We start from the raw sequence: 18,117 nt of genomic DNA, 5'->3' as shown, positions 1-18,117 counted from the left end.
CAGCCGCTGAAGAAGGAGCTGTTCCTTATGAGGACTATGCAGATTCAAAGCTATAATCCTATTAAAAGGACATTGTGAATATAATGCAGACGGGCTGGTGAGACAAGAGCCGGGCTGACCGCGGGTCGTGTGGCGTTTAAAAGCATGCGTCTATTCAAATGTAGTCCCCTTCCAGAAGGGGGAGTGTCCCTTTTTTTAATTGGAAGGGCAAAGTGAATATTTAACAATAAGAAGGTGACTACTGAGCTGCTACTGCTCAAATAAGTGATCGCTTTGTGTGATGTAACAGTCACATAGGGGTTTTTTTTCCCAAATGCATCCAACAAAAAAGACAATGTTTGAATCCTTAGAAAATACATCATTATCTGCAACTGAGAGTCCTGAGACCCTGTTGAGATCTGAACTGAAGCAGAAAACCCTGAAGTAAATTCTTCACTGTCCCCACAGAGGGGCCACTGCTGAGGCAGATATGTCCTCTTTTGAAGAGGCCAATGAATTAGCCAGTGTTTCCAGCTGATCAAATCATCATAAGTAACCTAAACTGCTAAAAACAGCATTAGCCGGATGTGCAATCTTTCTGGAAGAGGGGGAGAGGACCTGCTGTACTACATATTATATCCTGGCTCAGAGTGCGTGGGAACACATACTCCAACCTTGAGGTTCCCCATATGTCAGAGAGTGAAAAAAAAATCCATAAGTGATGCTCCCCTACGGAACCATTACCCCACGCCCCCTCCCCTTCCCCCTACTGCGACCAAGACTGGCCTCTTTGTAGCCTCTGCTTGTGTTTCAAATAGCCGCTTTAGTACTGCATGTCTGAGGTTTTACAGTGATTTATGGTAGGCTCTCACTGGATGAATGACTGTGTGCTTTACAGTGGCTCATGAAACACTCTCAACACACTTCTGGGGTTCTGAAGGCCTGTGTGACCCATGTTGCAAGATCCTGGCCAGAATTTTCCCCAAAATCTGACCATAAAAATCCACCATATGAAAAATGTTTCCCCCGTTTTTAAAGTAAGTACATCAAGGTGATCTGGAGAAGAGACATAACAAGCCTTTAATGCAAATCAGATTGTATTTTCCTATTTTTTTCAGCTGACACAATCAATTACCCACTTCAGTAACAGAGACATAGTTCGTTTCTGCTGGATATGCTGCCTTTGAGTGTATAACTGACATTCAGCGCATGAAACGTCAGTGAAAATATGAAATGAAATACGTTGTTCCTTACCTCACATCGTGTAAGGTAAGCATACTGAAAGACAAGGAGGAAAAACTCCCATTTCCCTCCACATTTTTTTTCATGCTCTTGACATCAACACACGATAATCCCCCTCTCTGATGCAGCAGGGAAGAATGGACAGGTGGCTGTCCTGAAACATTTAAGCATTTTTGAATGTTAACATGTATTAAAATGAAGGTTCTCCATCTCGCTTAAATGTCTTTCTGCCACCAAACCCCTGACTGTACTCTGAAGCTACGCTGAATCTTGGCCACCATGCTTTTTTTGGTATGAGACTGGCGCGCAAAATTGATTGAAATTAAAATCTCACACACTAAGACATATCTTACTTTATTCAGCTATAAAATAAGCAGACCATACAACTTCGTTATGTATTTTGAGCCTGAAATTATGCGTTTAATTCATTGCCTGTCAGAGCTAAAACAATAAAACATCTCTACGTCTAGTTAGCTTACTGCCTGGCTAGTTAGCCATCTTTCACCAAACGCAAGTCCCCTTTCCCATGTTGATTTCCTGTCACTTAACTTAGGCCGTTAGCCTACTGTAATTTCACACAAATACCTACTTACATGTAATGTTTAAGTAACAACTTAATCATGCAATGTTCGGGTTTAAACAGAATAACTAGTCAATTAGCCACACTTAGCACACAGGGTTAGCTAACCAAACTGAAATAATTTCCTGCGGGTACACGTGGTGCAACTGATTTATAGAACCATATCTCAGGCAAAGGTGTTTTAACCAAATGTGGATTTTGGTAAACAATTTATATAATAATGATACATGATTCATAATGATGAATTTACAAAATATTTTCTTACTAGATAGTTAATAATAATAATTCTTATTTATCAAATGCCCATGGAGCTAAAAAAAAAAAAGTAATACAACCATAAGTACTTAGCTACCTAGCTTCCTACCTCCCATCTTTAAAAGCTAAACTCTTCCCGTAGCTGTATTGTAGATGGTAACTGCGGCGTTTGTCGCCCTCTGCTGTTACTCAACCCGTTCTACTTCGGTGCTGTAGAAAACCCATCCCACCAGATAGGAACGTCTTAACGTCACTTCCTATCAGTCCCATTGGCCGTCATGCTGGATGGAACGTTGATTCCTACATATTACTGATCAACTGAGGTGTTCTAAATGAATGACACCAGCCAATCCACTTCAATTCAGATCAGTGAACCTGAGCAAAAATCGGCACAGCACTGCGTCCTAAAAGCCATTGGCCGTTACGTATCACAAGATATAATATTTTCTTCTTCGTGTAATTAAGGTAGTGCGACGTCACTTTACTACTTAAGTAACAGCAAAGGCGCACAAATAAAATGAACATTAGATTATCTAGCGTGATGGCCCCGTCTAGGTTGCATAGTAGGGTCAGTACACAGTAGTATTTTTTAAAAATTATCTTATTTTAACGAGGTAACTATCTGCATTAGATAGCTAGCCTGGTAGCTAGCTGGACAGTGAGGTTACAACATTGTATCCATTGTGCAAACATGGCAAACTCAGGGTACTTCATGTACTTTGCTTTTGGAAGTAATTTGTTGAAGGAAAGACTGCAGTTGAAGAATCCGTCGGCGACATTTCATTGCATCGGCAGATTAAAGGTGAATGTAGCTAATGTTTGCAAGCTAACTGCACATGTATGAGAATGTCTAATATTAGCCAACCAGAACATTGACGTTACTGTAGCTGAGAGTTTGAAGCCTTCTTTTATTATTTCTCATCTAGAGCCAGAGAGTTCAATGCAGTTGTGAGCTGGGTAGTCAGAAAGGTCAACTGAAATAAAGAAGCCAATCGGAGCAGCTCTATCCTGGCCGCGTCCACCGACACTCCGGCTTTTTATCTCTACTGCTTTGTCTCACCCGATCCGTGTAGTTAAGAACACCCTCGCATATTGTGTGATACAACTGGATGTGGCCAGCTAGATGACTCTGTCACGAAGTATTTCCCATCCCATTCTTTGAACACGTAACTAGCCAGCGTGTTAGCTACCTTGTCTTTTGACTGGTAGGACTTCAAAAGACAACATACATGAGTTGTGTCATATTCTACCCAAACTTGAAATTCATTTATCACTGAATTGATGTCAGTGATATCATGACGCTCTCTGTTAAAATTTTAAATGTTGCATCTTTCTGATCCTCGTATTGTGAGATTACTCAAAACAGGTTTTCTATGTGTAACCTAAGGAACCGGTAACACCCTTTTTGTGTACAGGATTATGTCCTCAATTTTGGATTTCAAGGAGCGCGACTGGACAATAGGTGGCATGGTGGCGTGGCCACCATAGAAGAGAGCGTAGGGAATGATGTCTGGGGAGTCGTCTGGAAGATGAGCAATGACAATCTCGCCAGTTTAGATAAGTAAGCGACGCTTCTTTGTTTGGTGCTATCGCTCATTAAATATTCAGTTCATATATGAGAACAGCATCAGTAACATTATACGTGACGTAAGCCGTCAGTTCCCAAGCGAGGTGGGGAAAGGCACATTTTGTACGCTGGCAACACACAGCGTTATTTTCGTCCTGTTTTCAGGGTATGCTTCAGTAAAAAGTGAAACCGAGAGAGTAATAATTAACTGGGATATGCTGTGCTTTCACTGATTTCAGAGTACTTTTCTGTGTTTACAAATCATTATTTTGACAACTGTTCATGCATGTTCTTGCCGTTCTTGGCGTTTGGAGGCAGGAGGGTGTGGACATCGGCATGTATCGCCCCCTGGAAGTGAAAGTGGACACAGACGAAGGAGAGGTCCTCTGTCGCACGTATCAGATGAACGATTTCTCGGCCACCCTCCCGTCCCCTCAGTATAAGGAGGTGAGAGGTGACAGCGCCCGGGAACAAACACGTGGTTCACATTACATAAGGCTTAGTCGAAGGTTGCTTACTTTTTAGTGAAATCGCTAGGCACCATTGTTAAACATTACTGCCATGAGAAGGAGAAGCCTGAACTGTTCAGATATTTACCTGCAAGCTTCACTCGAAGTTATTTGTGGGATATAAACAAATGGAGGGTAGAAACCAGAAGTATAAACATGTTCTTAGGATGAGTGAAGGCACATTAATTCTTGAACGAATGGAGACACAGAATTATACTTAAAGTCCCACTTTCATTCTTGATGTTCCTCACATTCATGTTTTATTTTTTAAGGTTGTATGCCTTGGAGCCCAACAGAATGGCTTACCTTTGAATTACATCAAGAAACTGCAAGCGGTGGAGACAAACAGCTACAGTGGGCCTTCCATCTTAGATGATATCAAAGAGACAATGAAGTAGTGGTGGGAAAGACTGTGTGACTGCAAAGTGCTTGAGACTAGACTGGGTCATTTGGAAGGGAGTGAGGGCAGAGTACATCTCCATGCGTCTCGAGAAAACCACCTTTGTGGTTCTGAGTGACGTTGATACAGGATCTCTGTAGAAGCTAGGCCTCACAGTGCAATCTCAGCGTGCTACACAAGGTACTTTGTAGACAGCGTTCAAATCCTCTGCTTGTTGAAGGGAATTGAGTATAATTTTCTCTCTATTTGCAATTTTTGATGAAATAAATGGTAAAAGAGTAACAGTGAAATTGCAAGGATGTATTTAGGCCAGATGTAAACATGTTGTCTTTGATTGACTTATGTCTTATGCACTATCTGAACCAGTCAGATGCAACTCTTTAATCATGTGTGTAGAGCAAAGCAGCTCAAAAAATGCTATGAGAAAGTGTCAGTACAGCACTTGATCACTTTTTGATCACAATGTTGAACCATTTCCTTTTTATAATGTGAAATGTGAACAGAAGGGCAGCAGGAAACTTTTACGGATGTCTATCATGTAAAATGTTATTTTAATATGGTGATGTAGACTAAAAAGTTAAGAAGGCCTGTAATCACTCTGATGTCATTTCAAACCATAAATGATTTAAATTTAAAAGTACTTGTGTGTGTTGTACTGTTATTCTATGATGGATCATGTGTGCAAGTTGCATCTGTGTTGGTATGGTCTAGCGTTGTAGTTTGGATATGTTTTCATTTTATAGAGCCCATACAGAAATTAGACAGACAAATGTCTAAAGCTCATGTTCTGCCTTCCCCATCTTATGTTTTATTTTTCTTATGTCTCATTTTTGGATACTTACAGGTCCACTGTCAGGATGAGGGTCCTGTCAGTGGCCAGCTGTCAAGTAACTCAGACAAGGTCCCTGTCTCATGCCATTGCATGTCTGGTGTAAGGCACATGCTGTGTTGAAATATTCAGGGTGGTGAACTCTGTTTCAGCCTTTCCAAAACCCAAGATACATACTCAGAAGTCAGAACATCAAAAGAAAAAATAGACTGGCTGCCGCACATCTTTCACCAAATTATGTAGTGGTTTTACATCATGGTATGCCGGAATAGTCTAGAACAGGTATTTTTGAATATTCATCAGCCGGCTATGCTCTGTTATCTTCAGCTGCAGGTGATATTATGTGGTTCCACCTAATGGAAAGGTTTACTGTCCCTCTGCAGTTTATTAGGTAATTCCTATGCTGAAGTCCCACTGACAAACTCCTGCTGTGCTCTTAACGGAAGATTATGGGATGATGAAATACATGAATCAAACCAATGTATCTGGAAAACACACATACAGAAGTCTGAATGGTGGAGAGATGGTTTTCTTGTCTCCATTTTTCAGTAGCCTAAACAAAGAAACCAAAGCCTATTGTTACAGTTCTATGACCAGTCAGGAGTACATATTGAAACAACAATCAGATTCATTTCACCACCTGCACACAATCATGTCCACTTTCACACTACACACACAAAAACCTCTCCCTGCACACACCTTCAAAAGATTTTCTTTTAATTTAATAGTTCTGTACATATATGTATTTTTTTTACACAAATGGAATGTTATAACACATATATACCTTAATCATCTGTTTAAAAGAGAATTCTTGATCATCTAGTTAGATACAGTCAGCCTGTCAAAATAGTTCTACATCTCAGCGCCAACACACTGAAAAGAAAATCTCCCTCCATATTGCTCAGTCAAGTTCAAACTCTCACCTTCAGGAAAGATTGCCCACACAATTCATTTCCTGTCATACAGCAGGTACAGCTTTCCATAAAAACATGACAGAAAGACCATGTCCATCCTTTCTTTCCTGACACTTGAATTTCTAACAGCAATAAATCTGTCCTCGAGAGGCCTGCCTTTAAGAGCACCTAAAGTGGTTCTCTGAAAAACACGAACCCGTGAAAAGTGTTTGGTGGGACATTCAAAGCATCTGTAGAACACCCTTGAGGGCCATCTACTTTGTGTGTGCTTGGCAGATCCAGCCACACATTTTCCCCAGAGTTCAACGCTGAAATGTTAATCGCCTTTACAAAGACACCTTAAAATTCGTGGTAAGTTCCAATTAGATGTGTAAATTGTACAATAATAGTATGAGATCAAATATTGATAGTTGTTCAAAAAAAAAGACCAGGTGTCAGTTACATGACCGGAGTACAACTGAGCCACATTGTTTCAACATTTAAACCTACTTAGCTACTGCTATTCAGTTGAAGTTATTGTCTATTTTCCCTGCGAGGTGGTTTTGGATAGATACAATAGATGCTATCCAGCTGGCTCAGATGCGGCAAATGCACAAGCAGCAATTATTCATAAATATCTGGAGGAAAACAAAGTTGACACATTTAGCTGGTAAAAATATGTATTCAAAATGTATATTAAATTTAGTAATAAAGGGGTTCAGCCATAATACTTCTCCTTTGGACTAGGATAGCTCCACAGCAGGTCTCCCTCTATGTGGATATAATGTATTGGGGGGGCTTGGCCTGCTCTATATGTCACAGAAGAGTATGGCATGATAACACACCAGGGCTGCATCAGACACTCAGCTTATCTAGTTGCTCCAATGCAGCAGACCCCAATCTGCTCCTATGCTTCTTCTAAAAGCCATTCCATAACCTTAATGAACACCTATCCTCTTTGCGTGATTTGATCAAGGAAACGGTTCATTTTTAACCACAGGCAATTACATAAATGATAGTAATTAATAATAATAATGATCGTCATCATCATCCATATCACCACTAATGATAATGACAGTCTACAATATTGACGTAATTCCCTGTAACTATCCCCAGGGTAAGATTCACCCATGCCTCATGTTTCAGACGAATATCGCTCCACACCACATAGATATGAGACACATTCTGGGATTGAGGGGAGCATTAACTTTTTTGTTTTCAGGAGAGTGAGCCCTTCGCTTACACAGAAAGGGGAGGAGCCCTGAGAAGAGGGAGGGGCCTGCTGCTATCACACCCCACCCCACCCAGACACACCTCAGGGTTCTAGCGACATTCTCAGGTAGAACACTCAGCTTTCACATTCCCTGCCACCACAAGGGGGTGCCGGTCTACGCCTCTGACACAACACAGATCCCTTCCCATGTGGGGAGAAGTAGAAGGTAACCTATTCTACCAATCACAGTGAGCAAGCTTCTCGTCACATGACCAGGAGGCTGTGCACTGACAGATCATTTCTGATTGGGCTGTGAAGGCACTGGTAGAGACAGCTTGTGAGGGGTCAGGCCCTTGCTTGAGAGGGCCATGGTACCATCAGACCCCGTCAAGACAGCAGAGGGAGTCCGATTTTTGAACGGGGGGGTTGAGTGTGGAAAAAGACGCCACGAGTGTTGGTTATGTCAGGGATGCAGCTGAAAAGCTCTAATCTGCACACCCTCACCTGAACAGACAGTGGTGCAGAAAAGGCGGGGTTCTCAAGTCCTGACCAGGTAAGCGCAGCTGGGGAAATAACGATGCTAGAGGCTGCCACGTTCACATCAGATCACTGGCAGAGCATGTGTCCAAGCCCGCGTAAATGCGCAGAGGCGATTCCCTGAAGATTTGATTTGATGCATTTTTTTGTTTTTTGGTGAGCCCCGAGCACAGAGGGGGCGCAGTCCTGTTGGCGCTCAGGCTGGTCATGTCTCTACAGGCCCTGCATCCTCTTCAGCAGCGGTAATGAGACAGAGAGAATTCACATTGCTGTCGGTTGTCATTGGAGCAGACTGATTTCCTTACCAAGGGAATTAGAAACCTAAATGGGGAAAACACAAAGCAACATCAAGACGGCTCTTCACAGAACTATCATGTAAATGTATATGGAAAATACATTTGCTTATTAAAATACTTCAGCATGAGGATTCAAGTAGTGAGTAGTACATGTTACCTGTGCAAGAAAGGGGAACCATTTAATCTGAGGGATGTTCGGGACACGATCTGTTCACCTCAAACCACTCATCTATACAGCTACAGGGGGAAAGAAATGCATTTAAATAAACAAGCAGAAAAAGACTCCACTAATATCTATCAATACAAAGAAAACTGTTTATGTGAGTTATATTGTGAGGCCCAAAGGTGTATTAACATATTACCTTATTATCATTAAGGTGTGCATGATTGTGACAATGATTAAGGAGTCAGCAGTGTGGTGTAGTGGTAAGGAGAAGGGCTGGTAACTGAAAAGTTACTGGTTTGATTCCCTGCTGGGGCACTGCTGTTGCACTCATGAACAAAGTACTTAACCAACAATTTCCAGCTGTCTAGATGGATAAAATTGGAAGCTATGTAAACCTATGCCAAATAACAATAATGTAATGTAATGTGTGTGCTAGAGAGGGTTTATTGGCATTATACAGGTGATTCATGCCCACTGCTGTCTTGCATGAGCTTGACAGAAGCTAAAAAAGGCAGAAAGAACTCTTTGCAATGTACCATAGTACTGCTTATCTGCCTCATTTAATATGTAATTGTTCATATTTATGTCTCTTTGTCCGAGTGAGAACCATAGATGCACATTGATGTGAGAACATTCTTACCCCTTGTGGTATATGCAGAGGCAGGGCAGGCGTGCTATGGTGTCTCCCTGCATCAGCTCCTCCAGGCATATTGCACACTCCCCAGAATCCTTAGCCAGGACATCCTCTGAGGAGAGAAGACAAGTGTCACCAGGATACAGTCAAACTCCCTCTTCAGGTCATCGCTACAGAGGCTCTCAAAGCTGTACTGGCACAGGCAGTGATACTCACTCAATACTAAATCCAGGAACAGGGTGCCCCTGGAGGAGGTGCCCTCAGTAAACTATTGATGGGAGGAATGATTTATTAACCTCATAAGCCATAGCAACCTCATAGTTATAACCTCATACAGACTTGCCATGTACTGTCAATCATCGACATCACTGACATCCCAAACAACTGAATTCCCTTTGCTCCCCAAAGAAAAACATTCTGACTGGTTCAGGTGACTCAATGATAGCATCTTAGCTCCACCCACTGGAGAGTGCCTGTGAAGCCTCATTCTTCTATAGCTGCCCCACTGTCTACCAAGTTATCAAGCGGTGAACTGTAGATTAACCTGGAACATCTTGCATTTCTCATAGTTCTGTTCGCACTGAGTTATCGGAAAAGCAGAGTCCCATGGGCCCTGTTTTCTCTTGACGCTGAACACAAATTATTCAGTCAGGATTTGTCAGCTCTTTATCATTCCAACAAAAACAGGTGTACAGAATTCACCACATCACCCCATCACCACATCATGTTTGTGTCTGAGTTTTCCATGCAGTCATGCAGCCACGCTTTCTAATTAGTGGCGTTAAAATGCCACATGGGGGTGCTCTTGGTTCTATATACTGCATTGTTATTTGAAAATCTAGACTTAATAATCATTCGTGTTGCACGCTGCTGTTATGCTAGTGATGGGAGAGCACATTGAAAGAGAAAAAAAATCAGGCACAGACAGTCAATTTACCAAAGCCCTAGAGTATCTAAGGTTTGATTCTTTTATTCATCTTCTGTGAAGATCAAGGAGCTTTGTGGCAATCAATACTAGTCTTAATTCTTCTTTAGAATGAAAGGCTTTACTTGTAAGTACCACAGCATTAAAGGTGTACGGTGAATATTTAGGAGGCTGTGATCAAGTTCACTGTATGTCTAATGGGGTGAGGAGGTTCCTATGTTTTCTATATGAAGTCATGTGTCCAATTCTGTCCAATTCCCTGCCCAGCCCACCTGGCTGCCCAATAAGAGCTAAGATTCTCCTGGAATGACAAACTCATGCTCCTCCTTGAAGTTGGTGCTGTCCATAAATGAAACTTCCGCTTGCCACAGTCCAGCACTCTGTTTTCCCCGACCACAACAAGCCCTACTAAAATGAGATGTTTCCTGGCTTGCCTGCCATCAATCATATCCCCTGTAATACTTCAATCAGAGAAGGGATCTGCTCAGGGGAAATGAAATTACTTTGATAAGGAAAGGAAAGGAGCTCCCAAGTGGCTCAGTCGGCTAAGGCTATTGTGGCGAACATTTCCGGCAAATGAGCTCAGTCTCGAACCTGACTCTGAGCTGTGTCATTCCTGATGGTGATCAAGAGTCCACAGCAGAGGACACGACTGGCCTCACTCCACCAAGGTTCCCTCACTGCACCCTGACACCCTGACGCTTGTCAGGCACCAATCCTCCATCCGCTGTTTTTCCCCCTTGGTGCACTATGCCCCAGAATTACTGCTTGAATGCAGAGGATGCCACAGAGGGACGAGCCCAATATGCAAATGGAGCTTCCAAATGAGGAAGAAAAGAGGGAAATAACCTATGACCTTCTGGCACAGCGGCAGACATGAGCGAGCTGAACTAAAGCAGTTAAGCCAACCCCGGCAGGACTCTATTTATGGTGGGATGGCCTGCGCTATGGGGAATGTGATTTCCACACAGCTCAGAGTCTGGTCTCTGGTTTCTGTGCCGTGTACTGATTTATCATGATCCCCAGGCAGTCCCAACCACACAAGTGAATCTTTTTTTCTGAAACCGAGTGTTTTAATCAGTGGAGCAGGAGTCGTGTGACAAATTAATGATGTACGACTGGCACTCTGCGGAGGGGGGTGGGGAGGGGTAGGGGGGAGTATGGGAGAGAGAGACAGAAAGACTGATATGGCGTGAAGCAGACACGATGACATCGGCACATTTTGCACAGGGATTTCCCGCTGGCCTATTAGGTAATGCAGCAAAGTCACGGGAGCAAAGGAAGGGGGGGACGGGGGGGGGGGGGGGGGGGGGTGGGACTGCGGGGATTTCAGGTCTTTTTTCTGCGGTGGCATCTGAGCGCTGTGATCCCTTAAGCCTCTGTCCAGAAGCAAGTGCTTCTGGGAGTTCAGCGTCCACAACTGGACTGAATACAGACAGAGACTTGGGGAGGTGTGCTGGAAACCCCACAGACCTCTAATCCTGCTGACAGCCTGTTTCAGGCAGAGCGCCTGTGGTCAAAAAGTACTCTCACTCAGACGGCAAACAAAACAGACCCTCTTATAGAGGTGAAGGACACCAGAAATTCAGCTTGGGTATCCTTTGTCATTTGAGCTCCCTTGTTTGGTTGAGAATGCATGCCCCAAGAATCCCCTCTAGTCCCTATATGTGTATGAACTGTTTTTAAGAAGGACAAGGGAGACAGAGACAGAGAGAGACAGAGAGAGAGAGAGAGAGAGAGAGAGAGAGAGAGAGAGAGAGAGAAGGGAGAGAGACATTTGGGGCAGACCCCTTCTGATATTCCCCCAGTCAAATCTGTCTTTGGCCTGTATGTTTTAGGCAGAGAGGGATATGTAGTGGGAGGATATGGTACAATATTGTACAAAGACACTAGATTACATTCATTTCACAAAACACTGGAGCACATCCATCTCATCAATCCGTCCAAGGGCTGAATCTCCACTTGTTTCATAACATAAAATGAGAATCCTCCTTGCCACAGAAAATCGAGTTCGAGAGCCAAGAAAACATCTGGCAGACCTCATACTGTGATTGGCACTACATTACCCAGATAAATTTGCTTCACAGATAATCAAATGAAATATTTTATCTCAGCGCTAGTTTATCGGGAGGCAAGCTGCCTCTTGCCATTTGTATTTTGCTGAGACAGGAGACAGCCTCCAGCTCCCTATCTGATTCATTTCGGATAGAGCTGCTAACTTGAATGATAATGCAGCCCCAACATTTTCTATGCAAATGTCACACAAATGCCAGCCTTTGTATTTGTTCAACAAAAGCAAGCCTTGGTGCTAATCAAACCTAAAGTAAGGAAGTAAAACTCCTCACGACTCTCAGGTGCCTTGTATTGATTCATCGCGCAGAGGAAGCCACTGATCGACACTGGTCACACCGTTCAGTGAGTGCCAGGCGTCAGCAGACGAACCAGGCCAGCTCTATCTCAGATGTCATCTGACGGTGAGATATCAAGCATGCCTTCAGCAATTACAGGCAGGTCAGGGGGGTTTCTGTGAAGGAGATTCTCATCATTCTGAGGCTGCGGCTACGTTTACAAAAAATGATTTCCCTTTACGAGTTCCTCCAACTTTTGAGAAGGCTAAAAAGAGACACAGAATGTCTCGTGGTCAGCAGTTACGCGTTGTGGGGGACATTTTAGAGAGAAGAGCGAGCGTTCTGGGAACTGTGGTCCTCCCCTCCCCGCCCCCCTTTCGGAGCACAGCTAGTACTGAAATGACAGTGCGCTGCCTCTGATGCTGAGCTCTGGTTTTGCAGTGCAGCCCTCTCTCACACCCCCAGGTCAATGTCAGCCAGCGCCATGATGGTGGATTTAGATCTGCTGCGCCATCTCGGTCAGCGGATTAGTGGGCTCTTATGACATTTGATGCAAATTCTGCCGGGTGATAATTTGTGCTTGAGTAAGCTCCATATCTGCAAAGCTGTCAAACATTTTTTTTTTATTGTAGAGGGCAGTGCTTCTCAAGTACACACCCATGTGCTTTTGACATTAAAAGTGGAGCTTTTTTTAAAAATTGATCAGGCTTACAGTGGGTGGGACTGAATTTCTTCACTGTTCTGAGCAACAGAATAGTAATGTGGTGGCCACATACTTGCCATTTGCCAACTCTGAACAATAACAACGAAAAAATTCAATGTACAGAAATGCTATGTTACTTGCATATGCACAACATATTTTGACATGCAAACACTCTAAGATATACAGCTTCATGATAGTTATTTCTAGCAGGCTGGCAGTGATACAAGGTAGCACGGAAGACAGCTAGTGAATTTGGGTAGCTAAGCTTGCAAGGAAATTCAGCAAGCTAGCTAATGAGAACAGGTGCATATATGATCATACAGCACTGCAAGTGTTACTCAATTACTTTTTCAATTACGTTTATCAATTAAATAATTAGCTCAGTAACTATACAACACATTATCTAATATGAATGACAGGAATGCAGTCTGCATATCCCACACCTACACATCAGTGAGAGTTTGAAGGCCTCTACAGAAATAACCTGTGTGGTATACACAGCTAGTAATCCTAAGAATGAATGTGGGACTTAAATGTATTCAGTCTATGGTAGATCCCACACAACGCCCATAGTCTAGTTCCGCAATGTATTGCGACATGTTACAGAGTTGTTCTGCTGGAAATATTTTACAATCTTTCCATGTCAATTTGATCAATGGCCTCTCTCGCTCTGGGCTCAGCCTCCCTCTAATCCGGCCTGTGAGTGTGTGTGACTGCGCTGCTCTCATTCAGTTCTGGCACCAGCTGGGGTTGCTGTCACAGTGCATTGTGGGCCATGGACAAGCTGGGCCACAGTCCCGAACATGCCCTTCTCTGTTCCAGCTAGCCGCTCGTGGGGGCCATTCAGCTGTTGCGTCCTGCATATAATCTGCTGGAGGGAGGAGATCCATCAATGAGAGGAATTCTACAGGGGAGAGCTCAGACAACCTGCAGGTCACTGCTGTGTTCCTTTAGAATGTAGCAGAGCACATCACTATAAAGCAGATCCTATAGTCCAAGCTATAGGTCTAAAACAGAGCTGTGTTCCTATAGGCCAAGGGAGAGCTCTTCATTAGAGTTGTGTTCATTAGAATCACATTCCTACTGACTGAGCTCTTCATTAAATCTGTGTTCCTATAGGCCAAGGGAAAGCTCCTCATTACAACCATGCTCCTGTAGGCTGAGAGAGAGCTCTTCAGCAGAGTTTTGTTTCTGAGGGAATCACAAAGTCACGTTGAGGTTCAGAACACTGTGTTCCTTAGCAATTTCACTGTGTATATACACACATACATCAGAGAGATCCACCTTGCTTGAGCAGTTCTTTTAAGACCAAAAACATTGATTACCTTGGACATAATTGAAGCCAATTAAAAATACAGGGGCATTCCACAAACCAATTCTGCTTTCAGTGGCCTGCCTTCAGTTTAATGTGACTGTCTATGACCTAATGATTCAGCCTTCAAGACAGAGTATACCTGTTCAGCATAATTACTCTCACCAGTAAGGTCATTAATCGCTATAATTTCATCAATCAGAGCCTATTATGACCTTAATTAGATTACTGTTGAAATGTCCATCTCTGTAGCACGCCCAGTCTTTATCGTGAATGCGAGTCCAAACACAGTCATAGTGTGGACTTGGCTCGGGCAGCCTCTTCCTCTGTCTCGAGATCAAGCTCAAACATTCTTCTCCTTGCCAATAAACAAACAGCACGGACTCCAACAATGAAACAGCCTCCAACCAAACTGGGCAATTTTTCAAAGGAGACTGCAGGACCTTGAGACTGCTTTGTATGCAAACAAAAGGCTTTCTTTTTCCCCTCCACATTTCTTATCTGCCAGCCCTGACTGCCTGCCCCTTTCCCTGACTATAGAGATGCACACGGCCACAGCTGAGCGTTTTCAGAACTGGACTGGACTGTGACAGATCCCTGCAGATTTAAAGGGCTTGCCTCAAGCTCAAGCTCCCAGACTGCCAGGAGAATACCCAGCAGCAGCTTGCAGGCTGAGGTCCTGAGGCTAGATTCCCTCCCTCAGAGGTATGAAATTTTCCTGTCCTGTACAATGATTTAACATGGCTACCAGTAAAGTGGGATGCAGTGAGAAGCTAAGGAGTGTAATTTTGCCCAATTTTCCTGAGAAAACTTGGGGCCCCGCGGAATACTTGAGCACACTCGAGTGACACTGTGTTGAGAGAGAGAGAGGTGGTTCAGTGCGCGGCGGCTTTGCCTGGTGGTGGCTGGCTGAATCACGCGATCAATCACTCCGCTGGAAGCCCGTGCAAACCTGTCAGTCACTTTCCCGAAAGCTGCCGTGGAGCTGTGACTCACTTCCGCGGCCGGCCGGAGTGCTGCTGACGGAGCGCGGCGGGCGGAGCTGGTCGGCGAGCCCCTGACCGGAGCCACAGAGCGCACTCAGATCATGCTGCCAGCCTCACGCTTGCATCGCCACATTCCACACGGACGCAATAACAAGCAGCGGCTCTACAGAACCGCAGGGACATCATGGAGGTAACAGACCACAGAGGAACCAGCGGTGCCGTGATGTAATCTACTGCTTACCACAGCTGGATGATATACAGGCAGGCAGGCGTTTTATGGCCACGTTGTTTACGACAATGCACATTTACGGCGTTTATAAAAATGCCACCATTGACACAAAATCCAGATTAACGGGAGAGACACCGAGAGAGAGAGAGAGACACCGAGAGAGAGAGAAAGAGAGGGAGAAGAGAGTGTGAGAGAGACTGGAGTAAGAATGAGAGCAAGTAAAACAGCTGGAGCACAGTAAAGCAAAGGAATCTTAAAGGGCAACAGTTTTTTCCCCATCTGGGATCTTTCTTTGAGTTTGTTGTGTTCTCTGTCTTATTTTAATTTGTTGTTTTCATTCTGTGAACATGTGGGGGGTGGGGGGTGTGGGGGGGGGCTGAAGATATTTATTTTATGCTTTCAGTGTGTGCACCACCCCCCCTTCACCCAGCTAAAAACCAGCTGTCAGAAGACCACCTCTTGTTCTCACTTGTACAAATACTTAAACCATATGAATCTCTTTTGAATATTCAAATTGTTCCCGTGTTTATCTATCTTTTCTGGTAAAATAAAATTATTGCCTGTGTTCAGGAACATAACTCCTGCTTATGACATTGTGCCTATAAGAGTTCTGCAGTAGAAACTCTTCTCTCTCTTTATGGAATGGTTGCAGTAGGTGAGGACGTGCAGCGAGATTTTACCATTATACGTGACCCTCGGCTTGGTTAAACACATCACAAGATGCAAGTCCATTTCATCCGAGGCGATGAATTTAGAACATACAGGGCACTTGAAACCTACAAGGAGAGAAAAGAGGAGAAACATTTTAGAGAAACCTGAGTACCACATCTTTGACTCTTGATCATGAGAATGTGAAAAATGCAGGAATTATCTTGTTATTAAGTGAATAATGTGAAAGGGAAAAAAATTATGAATATTAATTCATTCAACACCTCTGGCCTTTGCAGATGTAATGGTTTACGTTCATCTTTTTCTGTGTCTGTGTTGGGCAGGAGAGTGCTCCTCTGACAGGGGAGGAGCTTCTGTAAATGGGCATTACCAGACAAGACTCCAGACTCCACCCACTGCCAGCTCGTTAAACCATAGTCTTCGCTGACAAATCATGCATACTCATATCACATCTCTTATTGTGCAACACCTTTCTTACCAAAACCACCTCAGTTTCGACTGATCAAAATCTTACTCTGAACCTGCCCTTGCAAGCTCTGACTAACTCTGGTTCAGTCCTGTCAGCTCCAGTTCTGGGGATGATCGTTGGGGCTCGGCTGGGCCTCCCTACACCGTGGGCCTTCACTGAGGCTCCTTATTAACACTTCACCCAGTGTTTCCTCTCACAGACCGGCCTCACAGTGTCACAGCACAGCGGGAATGACAGCACTTCTTGCACCTTGTTTCATCAGCTCACACAGCAAGGGCAAACAGACTCTTTCTGTTGGCTGAAGAGCGGTCTTTTCTGTGTTCTGCCTTTGTGCTGGATAAGGACTTTATTTACATGCTCAAAAATGAAAAAAGGGAAGCTGAGGTGTTAAAAAAAAAAATCATATCTGCAAGTACAATGAGAATCCAAACCCTGCAAAAAAGCAGAGTGCAGAAGGACTCACGTCCTGATGTCCTTTGTCTGAAGTAATGGCAGAACATTGCAGAACTGTATGTCTTCTATCTCCTAACACCCCACGCTGTCTTCCTCCTATAACCTTCCCACATTGACATAAATGAAACTGGAGGAACGCTCTAGAATACTAGTTAGTATCCCATGGTAATAAGACAAGTTGAAATTAAATATATTCGAAGGGGGCAGCATGTGCCTTAGACTAAATTAAAATTAAATGGGATAAATAGGTAAGGCAACACAGCCCACTCGACCCGACTGCTCCGTTTAGACATCTGCAGGTAGTCGGCACACACACGTATGGATGCGCATGCACACACGCAGGCGCACACACACACACACACACACACACACCAAGTCTGCACTCATGCAAGAGACAAAGCACTAAGTGCAAACTCGATACCAGCACTCCAACTGCCCTCTGACTCAAGCTCAATAGTCAGAGATTTTGCCTCCAGCAGTTCTGGTATTGGTCACCCGAAACTGCTGCTGAACATGTCTAAACCGCTGAACACAAAGAACAGAAAGAAATTCAACCCTGCCAACTGGTATCGCCCCTTCGTGCTTGTATTTTATGACTTGCACTTTGCATTCATTGCCTTGTCACTCTTTGCATTTAATGCCTCACATTTATTGGAATTGAATAGCGCTGCAGATCACTCTGAAGGGGGACAACTGCTAGCAGAAAAATGACTCTGTTCTGATTCAGTGTTTAGGACCAGTCCAGAAGACCTGAAATGGATCAATAAGAAGCCTGCTGGGAGATCAATACCAGGCATAAAACAGAGGGCAGTGCAAAACAAAAACCGAAAAAAGAGAGCCGCTCTTTTCTATGTTTATCACACATTTCTACTCCTTAAATCGGTTTTCATTACAGAGAATTGCTGCCTTTTCAAGATTTCTCC

General features: G+C 43.8%; 2 protein-coding genes across 2 annotated transcripts in view; one reads left to right on the top strand and one right to left on the bottom strand.

The window, feature by feature from the left end:
- The first annotated feature begins 2,597 nt into the window (after window positions 1-2,597).
- ggcta (gamma-glutamylcyclotransferase a) lies at window positions 2,598-5,114 on the top strand. Its single transcript, XM_036515867.1, has 4 exons — window positions 2,598-2,858; window positions 3,472-3,617; window positions 3,938-4,070; window positions 4,405-5,114. The coding sequence occupies exons 1-4, from the start codon at window positions 2,748-2,750 to the stop codon at window positions 4,528-4,530; spliced, it is 516 nt and encodes a 171-aa protein (XP_036371760.1). The 5' UTR covers window positions 2,598-2,747; the 3' UTR covers window positions 4,531-5,114.
- A 941-nt stretch (window positions 5,115-6,055) lies between these two features.
- Window positions 6,056-18,117, bottom strand: part of LOC118768929 (E3 ubiquitin-protein ligase znrf2-like) — a 30,587-nt gene continuing 18,525 nt past the window's right edge. The window contains exons 2-5 of the mRNA XM_036515906.1: window positions 16,284-16,379; window positions 9,107-9,212; window positions 8,458-8,537; window positions 6,056-8,325 (exon numbers count right to left, since the gene is read on the bottom strand). Of these exons, the coding sequence (XP_036371799.1) occupies window positions 8,480-8,537; window positions 9,107-9,212; window positions 16,284-16,379 (260 nt within the window). The 3' untranslated portion in view covers window positions 6,056-8,325; window positions 8,458-8,479. The remainder of the gene's footprint in view (window positions 8,326-8,457; window positions 8,538-9,106; window positions 9,213-16,283; window positions 16,380-18,117) is intronic.

This window comes from Megalops cyprinoides, chromosome 21, assembly GCF_013368585.1.
Source record: "Megalops cyprinoides isolate fMegCyp1 chromosome 21, fMegCyp1.pri, whole genome shotgun sequence".
Taxonomy (NCBI): Eukaryota; Metazoa; Chordata; class Actinopteri; order Elopiformes; family Megalopidae; genus Megalops; species Megalops cyprinoides.
Note: the sequence above shows the minus strand (reverse complement) of the source record. Positions and strands in the feature narration are given on the sequence as shown.

Coding starts and splice junctions, on each gene's coding strand:
- ggcta (XM_036515867.1), top strand. CDS start 2,748: ATGGCAAACTCAGGGTACTTCATGTACTTTGCTTTTGGAAGTAATTTG. Junction 2,859..3,471: donor ATTGCATCGGCAGATTAAAG/GTGAATGTAGCT, acceptor TTTTGTGTACAG/GATTATGTCCTCAATTTTGG. Junction 4,071..4,404: donor CGTCCCCTCAGTATAAGGAG/GTGAGAGGTGAC, acceptor TTATTTTTTAAG/GTTGTATGCCTTGGAGCCCA.